Below are 14895 nucleotides of genomic sequence, written 5' to 3'. Positions count from 1 at the left end.
CCAAGGCACTTTACCATGACGCTATAGTGATGGCAAATATTTGAAGCAATGAGTAAAGTCTTTTCCTACAAATATTAGTTTGTGATAGGGAGAACAAGCACCAGTGACTTCACCAACGGCCAAATGGCAAGATAAAATAAAATAAAAAGTGTGGTTATCCTACCCTATTCTTTGCTTCATATTAGCACAAAACTTACAATCGAAACCCTGTAATCTTTAACCATACACATCTTGATAATCTTCCATTGGCTTGAGAGGGACCTTAAAACTATAATTATGCACTCGATACACAAAAAATAGGAATCACTCTTTTTCTTTTTGTAGTCAGCTAATATAAAAAAATTGGACAAGGAGATACAAACACACACAAAAAAATTCTTTGAAATGGGAGAGTGTCTCCCATATGCCTCATGTACACACTGAGATAGTGTCTCCCATGTGCCATTGTAGCTTGATGAATCCTTGCCATAAGATCATTGCAATGCTCACCTCTCCATATTCTCCAACAGTAAACCCATACTGTGGGCATGGAACAAACGCCAGGAAAGCAGTGAAACCCTTGAAGTTATCGCGTTCATTGGAATAGAAAGTAAGAGAGGACTCGTTTGTCCTTGAGCGCCATATGGGCGGCAATCCTTCCCGGCAGTATGTAGCCTCGGTATACTCCCAATTCTCATCAGAAAGCTGGGAAAATAAGAGTGATGACAGGGTAAAACATAATCAAAAGAAAGCAAATCAAAATTTCATTTGAATGTACTTGTAAATGTAGCAAACAATTTTTTCATGGTAAAGTCTTCAAAATCAAGGTCAATGATCATCATGTCATCATAGATCAAGATCTGGTTCATTAAAATACACCAAACTCTGTTTAATAATGGCATCTATGTTGAAAACTGATCACCATGATCGATCACCAACACAGATTAGTGCATGTGGGACTGTGCAGTAATTATTGCTTGGAAATATTACTACACATGTGAACTATATTGTATTGGAGGACTGCCATTTTTGGCATGGTGACTGTCACAATGCAAATACATGTAAGAGCACACTATGTTTCCACATGATCTAAGCTCCGCCCAGATGATATAAGCTCCACCCATTTACGTCATTCAGATGGTCTCCCGATACGTTACTGAGATTATTTTCAAATAGACATAAATACACACCGTAACGTAGTCGCCATTTTCGCAGTCTTCTGTGTTTTCTCCGAGATCAAATGTTCCGATGAATGAGACTCGAACACATTGATCCTGAGGGGCTATTAGAGTGTATTCACATTCCTGGTTATCATCATAGTTGTCTGGGCTATTCGGACTGGTGAAGATCCCCCGATCAGTAAGTACCCTGTCACAAGCTGTTAGAACAAAATAAGATATTAATAGTTACCAGTCTCTTTGTACATTTTCTAACTATCTTTCCCTCTCTTTTACATGCCTTAAGTCAACTTGTCATCCTTTTCTTTTACATACATGTGTATTGGTTGAAAGTTTGATTTTTAACTAGTTTTGTACATCAAGAATTTAATTTGTAAACCTGTAAGTGGTACACAATTGAGATTACAGGGAGCAAGGTGCAATATCAAGAAAGAACTTTTCAATTCAATAATTCCCTCTCTCTCCATCTCTCTCTAGCACACTCTCAGTAAATAATTCATTTATCAATAAACTGATTAACTGTCCCTGAATAAAAAAACACTTACCCACCTTAACATCAAAATACATATGTACATGTCGGAGAGAGACCGTAAACACCTTTACAATCATAACCAAAATCCAGAGCATTTATGAAAACACAAAATTACATTTTTTTCTGTGATGATATTAAAGGTAATGACAGTTGAAATATTTCAATTACTCACTTGGGCATTTCAGACGTCTGAATGACTTCTACAATAGAGACCAAACCCTTTTAAAATCAGAGGACAGGTCAAGTCATTTAAAAACAACAAATCACACTTCATTCTGCTCTGATAATCGAGATGATATATTTAATAAACTCACATGGGCATTCAGGTCGGCTACATGGTCTAGATTCAGCCGGCTTCTGATCTCGACAGATCTCATCGACTACGACTATACCGTCAGAGAAACGGCGACATTCTACCGTACGGTATTCAAAACCTTCTCCACAGGTGACCGAACACTGTAAATACAATACACAAGGATCTATGATTGAACTAGATTTCTTGATAAGAAAAACAAAAGCATGAGGATTTAATCTCTTGTTTACCTGCATGAATCATAAGTTCTGGATGCAGATTATAAATAAAAATTTATATTAATTTGTGGTCTATTGGATATATTGCAATCATTTATAATAATAATAATATACAGTTCTTGTATAGCGCATATCACATTATGAATAATGTCTCTGTGTGCTTCCAAAGGACTTGGATATTATTACCCCAGCTGTAGCTTGGCAGCCGTAATTACTCAGATTACAGCGCACACGCATTTCAAGAAATAAATATCTGCCAGGTACCCATTCACCTCACCTGGGTTGAGTGCAGCACAATGTGGATGAATTACTTGCTAAAGGAAACTATGCCATGGCTGGGATTTGAACCCACGACCCTCTGTTTTAAAGTCCGGAGACTAATCCACTGGGCCACAATGCTCCACAGAATTTACAAGAAAAATGCAATATATATTTTATATTTCTCTCAATAGTTGTCAACATTGTATCACTATTGCATTGATATACAAAATGAGCAAATAATACGTTAAGTTTATATGGCACTAATATTATAAATCAATCTCTAGGTGCTTTAAAAAATGTAAGGCATAAATCAATATAACACAATACAAACACACATGCATGAATACAATAAATACACAAAAGGCATAAATGCACATTCTCAGCAAGGAGGGATAAAAAGCCTTTCGAGACGTCTCACCTCGCTGAAGTTTCCGGCAAAGAATCCAAATGATGGACAAGACGTGAAACCGACGAGGGCTTCAAATCCAGCGTTCCTGTCTTCCTCGTCAGTTATGAAGACAACCTCAACATAGGCAGAGCGAGAATAAAACACAGGAGCAGTGGCATTCTCCTCTAGACCACAATATAAGGCATCAACATCACCTGCCCTGTCGCTTATCTGATGGGAGGGAAAATGAAATGAAATTCCATATTTTATGGCTCGAAACAAAAATCAGAAATAGAAATCCTCCAGACATAAATTTTTCCCAATTGATTAAGCAGCGTCAGATCAATGTTGTTCCACCCCTTAAATCATTGAATGTCAAACAGGGTAGCAGCAACCCCATCTTTTATTCTGACGCAGTCAGGGCTTGAACTGACCTCCCGGTTGTTAGACGAGTGCTCTACAAACTGAGCCAAAAAGCATAACAAACCAATTTTTTTTTAGATTTAATGATGAATATGGAATAAATGTCATGCATGTTTGAATGCAAAATTGTTGGGATAAGAGCAGGAAACTGTTGAAACTATACAAGATTTTAATAAATATGTTTATGTCTTTTATTTGAGAAAATCAAAGAATCATACAAAAACTTCACAACAGTTATTGTCAATGGAATGTTGTTCATGCCCCAAAATCTGCCTGCCTCTTGTGAAATGAACATAGTGTTTGAAGAAAGCAATGAAAGAGAGTTGGTGGGCAATGAATTCTTAATTGGCAATGAGAAAAGGGAGAAGGAAGAAGGCAAGGAGAAAGAGAAAGCAAAAGAATGGGAAGAAAAGAAAAAAAATGAAATAATCTTGCCAGTAAACACTTAACAAGTGGTCGGACTCGTACACTGAAATTTACATCATGATAAACCATGATAAACCACTCCCAAACTGTGAATGAAATTTTTATGCCTAATGAATGACCATATTCACCCTTGCACGAGTTCATTATTTATTCAAACAGCTAATTTTGATATTCTAAGTTAAGATGAAGTGTTATCAAGTAGACCTATGTTATTTCATTCTATTATAATTGATGTTAAACCTTTTTGTTTATACTCACTCTTTTATCTGCTTCTGTTTTATGTAAGCCCCCTCTGGATAGGGTCAAATGGTCTTTATCGACTACAGTAATTCAGTTAACTTTATTTGACCCTGGCAGTCCAGTGGGTGCTTGATCTATACTCTGTTATGGTTATTATGTGTTGAACTATACTGTACCACTTTCTTATAATTTTCATTGCCGAAATAAATAATAATAATAAACAACTCCTCACCTGGATATAATCTGAGCAGTTATCGCTTGGATCACCAAGATCAAAGTTGATGAACGAGATGGTGATGCATTCATCACTATTGGGGTTGGTGATGTTGAACATACAATCCAGGTTGTTCTCATAACCTTCGGCATCCATTGAGAACCCAGGGCTGGTAATCACACCCGGAGTCATTACTTGCTGAAGACAGTCTGTAAAACAAACAAAACAAGATGGCCCGAATTCACAAAGGTGGTTTTGAAAACCCACGGTTGAGTCCATGGTTTATGCCTATTTCCTGTATAAATTACGCTCAATTTAGCGCGCATCGGGCGCGTTTATACAAAATGGCCAATGCTGATGCACGATTTTGTCACAGTGCGCCAAATGGACGCCTGTTGCCGTGGTTTTCCACACTTTTTATTCATGAGTCCATTGTTTTTATTCATGAGTCTACACTTCAAACAGTCTTTAAGCTTAAACATTCCAATGTATTTCTGATTCCTTTTTTTTTTTAAATACATGCACGTAAGTTGCGCTCATATTGTAAAGCACTTCTCCCTACTAATCCCGAGAGAAATATCAACCACTCTGTATTCAATTCAATCATGGTTTATTTTGTATAAAAACAATACATGTTAAACAGCCAAAAGGCTGAAATTAACATGTTTACAATAAAATGTTCACAGGTCATACATGGGTAAAAGCAACAATTACAATTTAAAACAGGTACATGTAGGGATTTGGGATGTACATGGATAATAATGTTTAAAGAGCAAGTGTAAATAAGAATTCATTAAATATGATAAAAAAGAATTTAAAAGATACTAAATTAAAAGGTGATGAATATTAAACAATCAAAAATTCAAATAGTAATTGGATTTAAATGGAGACTTCAACCTGAAAAAGAACATTTTAGTTCACATTTTTAAAGCTGAGAATCGGTATTTTGTTGAGGAAATCAGTATTTCCTCAGAAATACCATAGGACGACACATAAAACTGAAACTTTAGAAATCAGAATTTTGCATGAAACCATCATTTTTTCAGAACTAAATATGGAAAATCCTTTCTACTTGGTAGCGCTGCAACACCATCTATAAATCATGTTTCTCTGTTAAAGTGATTACGAAGCTCCTTCAAATGCTACACTTTGCCTGAGATGTCACTAATATTTTTACAAATCAATCCTTATTCTGTCCTGTGCTTGGGACTCATCGATCAGTTAAATATTTCTTTAAACAAGTGTTTAGTACTGCAAAATCGAGAAATAGCTTTAAAAACAGACATACTGAAGCTTTTTGACATCGGAGTAAAATGACTAAAACACTAGAGCAAACAATATATAATAGAACCGTAACCAGACAATGGATGCTAAATGGCGAGCTATGATTGGCTGTCAAGCAAACAAGTTAGGCTTGTTACCAGCCGTATATTGAAGCAAAGCAACTGAAATAACGCAAGGGTTCTTACGGACTCCTCCTGGCGGCACAGAATCGGGTCTGTTAGCTGGATATACGCTGCCTCGAGCATGCGCAAATGAGTGAAACTCCTTGCTCGGCTGAGCACCTTAAACCAAGATGAAATATTTCTTTCATTTTCAATCTCACTGGCAGCCTGAGTAAATAACTAATAAAAATACCAATTATGTCTTCACATACCCGGACACTCCTCAGTATTGCATTCTTCCTCTTCATCGTATTCCGGTCCGCCATTGCATTGTTCTGTTGACTCCGCCTCCTCCCGGGTTAAGACATTCAAGCAAAGAACTTCACGTGTCCTTGTACCACCCTCACAAGATGCAGAACACTGAAACAAAAAAAATCCCAATTTGACTTGCATGGCATTCAACATTTCAAGATTAAGTACAAGAAAACTTTATAGTGCAAATAAGTTTTTCTATCTATTTCAAATCAAGGCTCCAAAACATACAAATGATACAATTGTGCCAACAGGAAACTTTTCATTTTTTCATTTTGAACCATGTGAGTAAATTTGATATAGCTATTAGTTTTGCAGCACCTTTTTGCCTGCCCCCTCCTTACAATAGCCATGCACTGCCAAAGATCTGACATATTTTAACACTAAAGCCAGATCTGGTACCCTTAAAGGTCAAGTCCACCCCAGAAAATTGATTTGAATCGATAGAGAAAATCAAATAAACATAACGCTTCATTGAAATCAGATGTAAAATAAGAAAGTTATGACATTTAAAGTTTCTCTTATTTTTCACAAAACAGTTAAATGCACAACCTAGCAATTTCAAATGAGAGAGCTGATGATGTATTTCACTCACCATTTCTTTTGTTTTCTATTGTTTGAATTATACAATATTTAAATTTTTACAGATTTGACAATAAGGACTGCCTTGACTTGACCGTAAACTGTTAAAATAATCATATTCCACATGTTCAGGGAGGAATAAAATTCTGTTTCACATGACAATGAGGAGAAATTAAATTTTTTTCATATTTTATGTAATCAAATACAAAAAGAAATAGTGAGTGGGTGACATCTTCAGTCTGCCTGTTTGCATAACAACCAGGATGTGCATATGACTGTTTTGTGAAATTAATTGAAACTTTCAAATGTCCTAACTTTCTTATTTTACAACCGATTTTGATGAAATTTTCAGTGTTTTGCTTGTTGGATTTTCCTACTTTTGTTCAAATCAACCTTTTGTTGAGATGGACAGGACAGGAGTTCTGTTGTGATCCAAGGAGAAGTCTTTGTTATACTAATTTCCGCAACACATTGCTGATAATTACTTATTCTATATTATCCTAATCCGTTGGTATGATGCAAAGGTTATTTTTTTCAAAATGCTTTTTTTTTCTACAATGCCCTTGCTGAGTTTGAAATAGAATTTTTGTTTCTTCAACTTATTATCTTCACTTTCGTATATTTCTAAAAAAAGTTTTGCAGGGCCCTATTGTATCATAGGGCTACCATTCTGAAATAAGAGAAAAATAAATTCTTACCTCACTCCATGGTCCGGGTACGAAAGCAAATGGAGCACATGCGCTGAATGATGGGAAGACTCCTACGCTCTTGAAACGCTCCGAATCTGGAGTCCTGAGCCTCAGTTCTACGGTACTACCAAGACTCATATACGTCACAGTGTTGATACCAGGGGTGCCCATGAAACGACAATATGGTTCGTTGGCGTAAACGTTTTGGGGGTCATATATCTATTTAAGAAAAAACAAAGGAAGAAAATCAGTAATACCGCACAAACAAGGGAAACCTCGATAGATATGAAATCTGTGAAAGAACCTGTCTCCAAATTTCCATCCATTCTCTTTTCTCTCTCACTCACAATCTCTCCTTCCCTTCCCACTCGAATTCCCCTCTCCCCTTCATTTATAGCCAATCTTAAAAAAAAAGGATCTATAATAATAATAGCCAATTTTTATAAAGCGCTTTTCCCAGAATGGCCCAAAGCGTGTTACAGCAGTTATTACCCCGGTCGTCGGATTCATTTCAATCAAGCACGAAAAGTGCACAATTTCCACTCCCTGGGGAGCATTCCTTGCATTCATCGCAGCCACATTATGGCGCTGGCAAAATCAAACATACAATATCTTTCGCATCCTACCAGGTACCCATTTAGCACCTGGGTCGAGAGTGGCAAAGTGTGGATTAACGCCTTGCCAAAGGACGCTAGACCGCGGTGGGATTCGAACACACGACCCTCTGTTTACAAGGCGAGAGTCAGAACCACTACACCAAGGCTCTTCCACCACTACCATACCACTTTGTCGAAGTGTGTACTCTTCTACTTACTGAAAGATAATCACCGCACTCATCTCCAACGCTCTGATCGATGTCAAGAGATGTGAAGAACAGAGAGATGCATCCATCATTATTGGTGATAGTTAGAGTACATTCATCGTTGTACAAATAGTAGTCATTGTTGAATGGGAAATCAAACACTTGGTTTCCTTCAGTGATGGTGACATCACAGGCTGTGGGGGAAATGAAGTATTATCAGAATTAACCTTGTAAATTTAGATATAGACAATCCAGTGGTTGGACGAAATGTAATATAATTACTACATCTTCAACATTCTACTGGCTCATATGACATTACCTTTTCTTTTATATTGTGGCGTCACCTCGGCCCATATATATTGACTGTGTGAAGTCACCTTGGCCTATATATTTGAATGTGTGAAGTCACCTTGACCCATATTGACTGTGTGACGTCACCTTGGCCCATGTATATTGACTTTGTGACGTCACCTAGATATGCACCTAGATATGTTATATTGACCGATTTGACATCACTTCAGTCCATATATATTGACTTTGTGACATCACCTCAGCTCATATACATTGATTGCATGACGTCATCTTGGCCCATACATATTGACTGCGTAATGTCACCATGATCTATTATACTGACCAATATGACATAATATTTGACCATTCCCGCCCTCTATTGATAAGGTAATAATACTGCCCAAGATCACCTGCCCTCTACTTTGAATGATATGTACCCCTCCTAAAATGTCACATCTGTATCTTCTATATTGAATGATATTACATCATTTAGGTGCATTACATTGACCGATATAACTTCATCTCAATCTGTTATAATGGCCAATGTGTCACCTTGATCCATAATATTGACTGATATAAGGTCATCTTCACCTTTTATATTGAATTATATATGAAGGGTTGTATGAGGGAAAGCTTCTTATTGGTCAATTGCCCTCTTTTACCAATTACGTAATCCGGTATATGGCAACGATCGTGGCATATACCAACAATTTCTGCACGGTAACTTGTGTACAAAACCTCGTCATGGTGATGTATCAATGAAAACTTTGAAGAAAATGATTCTGCGATATTTTTTCAAACATCCTTGGAAAAAAGATTTGACGAACAATTTGAATTGGATTTATTTAACGACAGGGACACAAGGAAAGGAAATAAAATGAGAACTTAGAGGAGATTCAAATTCAATATAAGGCAAGAAAATTATTTATGTTCAATACACAATGTCAATTTGAGAAAAAATATAAGCAAGTGCCGACTGAGCGCTCATAAGATAGAAACAGGCAGGTAGAAAAGACTGGAGAAGATACCACCTAACCTGAGATTTTGTGAAGATAGTAATTTGAATTTGGTCGCGGATGAGTTCCACATTATAATGAAATGTAACAAATATAAAGACTTGCGTAAAGATTTTTTTGAAAAGATAATTACCTTCAATATTAGGTTTACTGACATGGAGTGCCAGGAAAAATTTACCTACCTCATGAAATTGGAAACTGAAGCCTTGATTAAATTGTTTTGTTCTTTTATCCAAAACATGATTGCTATTAGGGGTGATTTCTGAGTACTAAAAATATAAACCGGCAAACATTTTGTAATATATTCATAATATTTTTACACATTTTGTTTACATGTAATGCCATTCTTCCTCTCTTTCCTGCTCTCTCCATTCTCAAACTTCTTTTCTCTTTATTTCCCTTTCCTCTCTCACTTTCTTTATGTTTTTTTTATCTTTTCTTGGACATCAGTTTTTTTATATTATCATTGTCAAAATATCTATCCGAATGATTCCTATGTTGATTGTGTATATTTGTATAAATTATGCATATTGTGTATATATGTGTGTATGAATGTATATATGCATGTATATGTATATGTGTATGTATATATGTCCCCTGCATTTCTATCACTCTCTTCTATTATTTAATATTCATACGTAGACATAATTTGTTTCTCTTTTTGACAAAATACTATTTCGTTTTGTTTATCTGCTTATATTCCTTGCATTGTATATTTGTTTTGTATTATTTTGTACTTCTTGATTTGAACAAAATATTGGCAATAGTCAGTGAGGTTCTAATACATTCAATTCAATTCATTACAATAAATAAATACATATTGGCTATTTGTGTTTTACAACACCTGGGAATTTGGCAAAAATATGAAAAAATAGAGTATTTTTCCCTGTATTAATCTATGAAAAAGGAGCAAAAAATAACGAAAGTAAAATCCCTCAAGCACGCATGATATCTAGGGCAGCTGCAGTGCGCAGCTAACCAGCATGCCATATGTGTATACACCTGCATTTTTTATCTCCTAAGGCCGTGCAATTATACATTTTGTAGTTCAGGTAAGTTCAGATATATTTTGATACAATTTCAAGTTGTGTTTCCATGTTATATAACCATAGTACATGCTAATTGTTGTTGAATATACAATATCATTCGTATACCTAAATTTCTAATTTCTCTTGTGTGTTTATATTTCAACTCGGCCTACGGTCTCGTCGAAATATAAACGCACGCGAGAAATTTGAAATCTATGGACACTCATGTTATATATATATATATATATATATATATATATATACGACATCATCTTGTTCAATTACATTGACCAGAATTATATCATATCTGTATGAAATATTGGCCGATACAATGTTATCTCAGTCCATTATATTGACTGAAATGATGTCATCTTGGTTTATCTCCATCTATTATCATATTCACTGAAATAACATCACTAAGTCCATTATAGATACCAATATAATGTCACCTAGGTCCATTTCATTGACTGAACACACACCAGCAAAATATATTTTCTAGCATTGTCAAGTATGGGAAACCAACCAATGGCTACTTACATGGGCATTCTTCTAGGAAACAAGGCTCTGTTCTAGGGGGCTCTTCTTCTGGACATTCACTCGGATCGGTCAGTTCATTGGTCAGTGCGTTGCGACATTCCAACTCTCTAGTCCTGTTGCCGACGCCACAGATTGCTGAACACTGAATGATTGAAATCAATCTTAATTAGCATAGAGCCAAAACAGTTTAATATCAGTCCATGCCTGATGAATATTCCACATTAAATTGGTCAATTACTATATAAATCCATTGCATAGCACTTTTAATTTTCATGTTCATATGCTAGAAACAATAACCGATCAGATTTCAGACTGATATGCCTCAGTATCATCCATTAGACATAAAAGGTCAAAAGTGGCAAAGAAAAGGTGACGAGAAAGTAAACTTCTGATGAGTTCACCATTTATTCAAGGACACATAATGTTTTTGTCAAACTAACACAAAAATTAACATGTATTTATTGTTTTTAATCATTTGTAAATTGAACATTTTCAGCCTGTGAACTGACTATTTTATGTTGTTTTTAATAAAACAATTCAATTCGACTCAATATTCTATTACATGAAGAACAATCTAACATGATGAAATGACAGTAAGATCATTTTGATATCATTAAAATCATGATACATAAAATGTGATTGGAACTTTTTGAAAAAGATATATTTCTTAATATGAGGATTTCTCTATGTATACATGTAAATAATAATAAAGCAATGTCTACATTGAAGTTATTGTATATGCTAAAACAAACAAACTCACATTTCCGAACGGGAGTGGTATCCAAAAGGCTTGTGGACATTCAACAAATCTTGGGATAGCGATGTAACCACTGCTGGTGTTCACACTGTTACTTGTAAACGATACCTCAACGTTGCCTGATGCAGAAAGCCAACGTGATTCCCGAGAAATCTCGCTACAGTAAGTCTGGCTTAGGGACGGGTTGTTTTGATCTGAAATCTGCAAGAATTCAAGACAAAATTTAATTAAATTTTTAAAATTATTTTTCTGAGATGTTATTTACATGAATTCATGAATAATTGTGTGACTAACAATATAAATGATAAATTTCTACATAACAATTCAAATTTATATAGCAATTATAAACACTCATCAATTTTCCCATAATGAAATAAAATGAAGTAAAATGAACTAAAAAAGTGGATCACTTTTGGCGGTCTTACCTGCATTACACAATTCGATATAACAGCAATGCTGTTTTTGAAAACATTGACCCTAAATGGCCTTTGACCTTAATCATGTGACTGGAAAATTTGTACAAAGAGATCTGTGATACACGATTAACATGTCCAAGTGTCATGCAAAAGATCCATTAACTTTCAAACTTATGATACTGTTTCAGAACTTAACCTTGGTTAAGATTTCATTGTTGATACCACAATATAGTCAAAGTTCATTGACCCAAAACAACCTTTAACAATGATCATGTGACCTGAAACTTGTGCAAGATTATCAGTGATAATTGATTACCCTTATGTCCAAGTTTCATGAACTAGGTATGACATAAAAAATGTTAACGTTAGTTTCGTTGACGACGCTGCCATCACCGAAAAGGCGGTGCCTATAGTGTCACTCTGCTATGGAGGTGAAACACAAAATCATGAATAAAGAAAAAATTCACACAAACAGTTCTCTTTGTCTAATAATAGTAAAAATATCAAAAAATTAGTAGCACTTAAGGCAAGAATTATTGTGCACTTTCTAACCATCAGGTAAAAAAGTCCAACTTTCATTATGAAAGTGATATCCTCATATCAGGCCTACAATGCTATTAGAGAATGCAATTCAAAATAATTAAGAGGTACCAATGAGTTGAGGAGGTTAATTTTTTTAATCACTTACCGTAAGGGAATCCCCCCTGCAGATGCCATCAATGAAATCTCCATTGTCAATATCCATGACAAGAAATTCAATGCTGATGCATCCATCATCGTTAATGATCTCCGTAACACAGGTTGTATTATCATCGTAGTTATCAGGGTAGTTAGGAGAGTAGATTGGCTGTCTAGATGTTGTGACATTACTTCCGCAGATATCAACTATGACAATGCAAGCAAACAGAGATTAGTGTTATGATGATGTCTTTGTGTTTCATATCAATTCAAATTTTATGAGTCATTTGTTGAATGTTTCCTATGTGCTATTTTCTGAGTTGGGTTGAGGAGGAAAAGACATCTTACTACCTTTATATTCCATAGCATGATGTAAGGTTGATTATTCACATGATAAAATGTTTGACACAAGCAATAAAGTTTACTACTTTACCTAGTCTGTAAACATGTTAACCATAATTTAACTGTGTTTCATTAAAACATGAATTTATAAGGGGACCATTTCCACCATACCCCACCTCCTTGCCCCCCCCCCCTTACTTTAGTCCTCAGCTTATATTTTAAAGTGGGCACCAAGTAGCATGTGAAAGCCAATGTAGTATGCCAAGTTAAAAAGTTTGAATATTCTCATTGAAATACTCCCCACAGAGTGGAGATAGTGCACACATTGCATGGGGGCAAGCCATGATCTGATGACTGTGTAATTTATCCGGAAAGCACTTCATTCCGATGTATTAAAAACTATATCAAAGTGGATTATGCAATCATTGTCATCAATAAAGCTATGAAATGGAAGATATATACCGGTATTCTATATACATACCTTCAGGCTCAACGAACGTAAAGGAAAGGGAGAATCCAGTGCCACTAGGAGCTGGACTACTATCACTGAAAAACATCACAGAAACCTCATTGGTCAATGAGATTTTGTTTATTAAATCACTGCTTTGGCAAACGATAAGACTATCATCAGAACTTGAATCTTTGACCTGAAGAAACAAAATGAAATCAAAATATTTGTTTCGATGCAATCGTCACCCACAATCCTCTACTTAAAGTACAACACTTTATCAACATATTCTTGATGATATAAATAGTTTCCTTATTTTTATTTTTTTTAGATTGTTCTTTGGGCCTGATGTTGCCATCATAAAATAATAATTCCTTCTTATTAAGCGCTTTTTCAAAAGTTACAAAGCGCTGTACAAATGACAAAACAAATACAATCGGTAAAAACTTAAAACAAAACTACACAAAATGAAAAACTACTTGCAATATATTAAACATGTTAAAACAAATGAGATTGAAGCATCTTCTTAAACACATCAGTAGAAGAACATTGTCTAAGTTTATGGGGTAATCTATTCCAATATTTGGGGGCTTCTAACCTCCCCTTTTAATCATTATTGCATGGATGATATAACATTTAAAAAAAAACATAAAATATATATTTAAAAAAAAAATAGCTCCCAAAAATTTTAGCACACAGTAATGGACATAAGAAAAATGGTTGCAAAGTTTGAATCAAAGACTAATAATCTGTGTTTTTCATATTATGCACCACCAAATTTCATTATTTCCAGAGGCTGTGGGTCAAGCGAGAATTTAAAAATTTAAAGAATATTTAGCTAAACAACGAGTCCCACGTGCAGAGAAGAATATGGATTAATCAGTAAAACTACCCCTGAGATCTGAGGAAAGATTCGGTGTCAAAATAAACTTTGTAATAATTTTGAAAGAGAAACACTGATCAATAGTGCATGGTATTTAGAACCCAATCAATCTCTCAGCATGAACACAGGAGTCCCAGCTAAACATGCATACAGCATTCTAACCACAAATGAAGCATGATCTAACAATAAGAGTTCATGTATCTATAGCACCCTTTTCATCAGATACTAAGTGTTTGAGATGCAATCAATGATCAGTGTAAGAGATGAAATACATGCAAATTACCAAGCAGGGACAGTATTAAGTCCTGTGCATATATGATCAGGATGTTAGAAAAGATAGTTCTTCAAGTTTTGTTTATATTGATCAAATGTTGGTTGATGAAATGTTGGTGATAATTTAAGAAAAGGATGTAGCTTATTCCACAGGTTCGGAGGAGACAGCTTTATCGCCATTTGTATGGAGGTGATGGAATAGACGTCACCAACATAAAAAGACATAAAAAAGATAAAAGTGTGCCTAGAATGGGAATGATGCACATGGTATGCCTTTACATACT

At 35.2% G+C, this 14895-nt stretch overlaps 1 protein-coding gene across 7 annotated transcripts in view; it reads right to left on the bottom strand.

Moving 5' to 3' along the window:
• LOC121429044 overlaps positions 1 to 14895 on the bottom strand; it is a 78120-nt gene that overhangs the window by 34867 nt on the left and 28358 nt on the right. For 6 of the 7 annotated variants that reach the window (XM_041625943.1, XM_041625945.1, XM_041625946.1 and 3 more), the window contains exons 26-37: positions 13489 to 13654; positions 12676 to 12872; positions 11575 to 11772; positions 10815 to 10956; positions 7955 to 8136; positions 7150 to 7359; positions 5830 to 5977; positions 4191 to 4381; positions 2900 to 3100; positions 2004 to 2145; positions 1170 to 1357; positions 490 to 684 (exon numbers count right to left, since the gene is read on the bottom strand). In XM_041625943.1, the coding sequence (XP_041481877.1) occupies positions 490 to 684; positions 1170 to 1357; positions 2004 to 2145; positions 2900 to 3100; positions 4191 to 4381; positions 5830 to 5977; positions 7150 to 7359; positions 7955 to 8136; positions 10815 to 10956; positions 11575 to 11772; positions 12676 to 12872; positions 13489 to 13654 (2160 nt within the window). The remainder of the gene's footprint in view (positions 1 to 489; positions 685 to 1169; positions 1358 to 2003; positions 2146 to 2899; positions 3101 to 4190; positions 4382 to 5829; positions 5978 to 7149; positions 7360 to 7954; positions 8137 to 10814; positions 10957 to 11574; positions 11773 to 12675; positions 12873 to 13488; positions 13655 to 14895) is intronic. The other variant, XM_041625947.1, reaches the window with a different exon arrangement.

This window comes from Lytechinus variegatus, chromosome 15, assembly GCF_018143015.1.
Source record: "Lytechinus variegatus isolate NC3 chromosome 15, Lvar_3.0, whole genome shotgun sequence".
Classification (NCBI taxonomy): Eukaryota; Metazoa; Echinodermata; class Echinoidea; order Temnopleuroida; family Toxopneustidae; genus Lytechinus; species Lytechinus variegatus.
The sequence above is the reverse complement of the archived record's forward strand: the minus strand, read 5'-3'. Positions and strand labels throughout refer to the sequence as shown.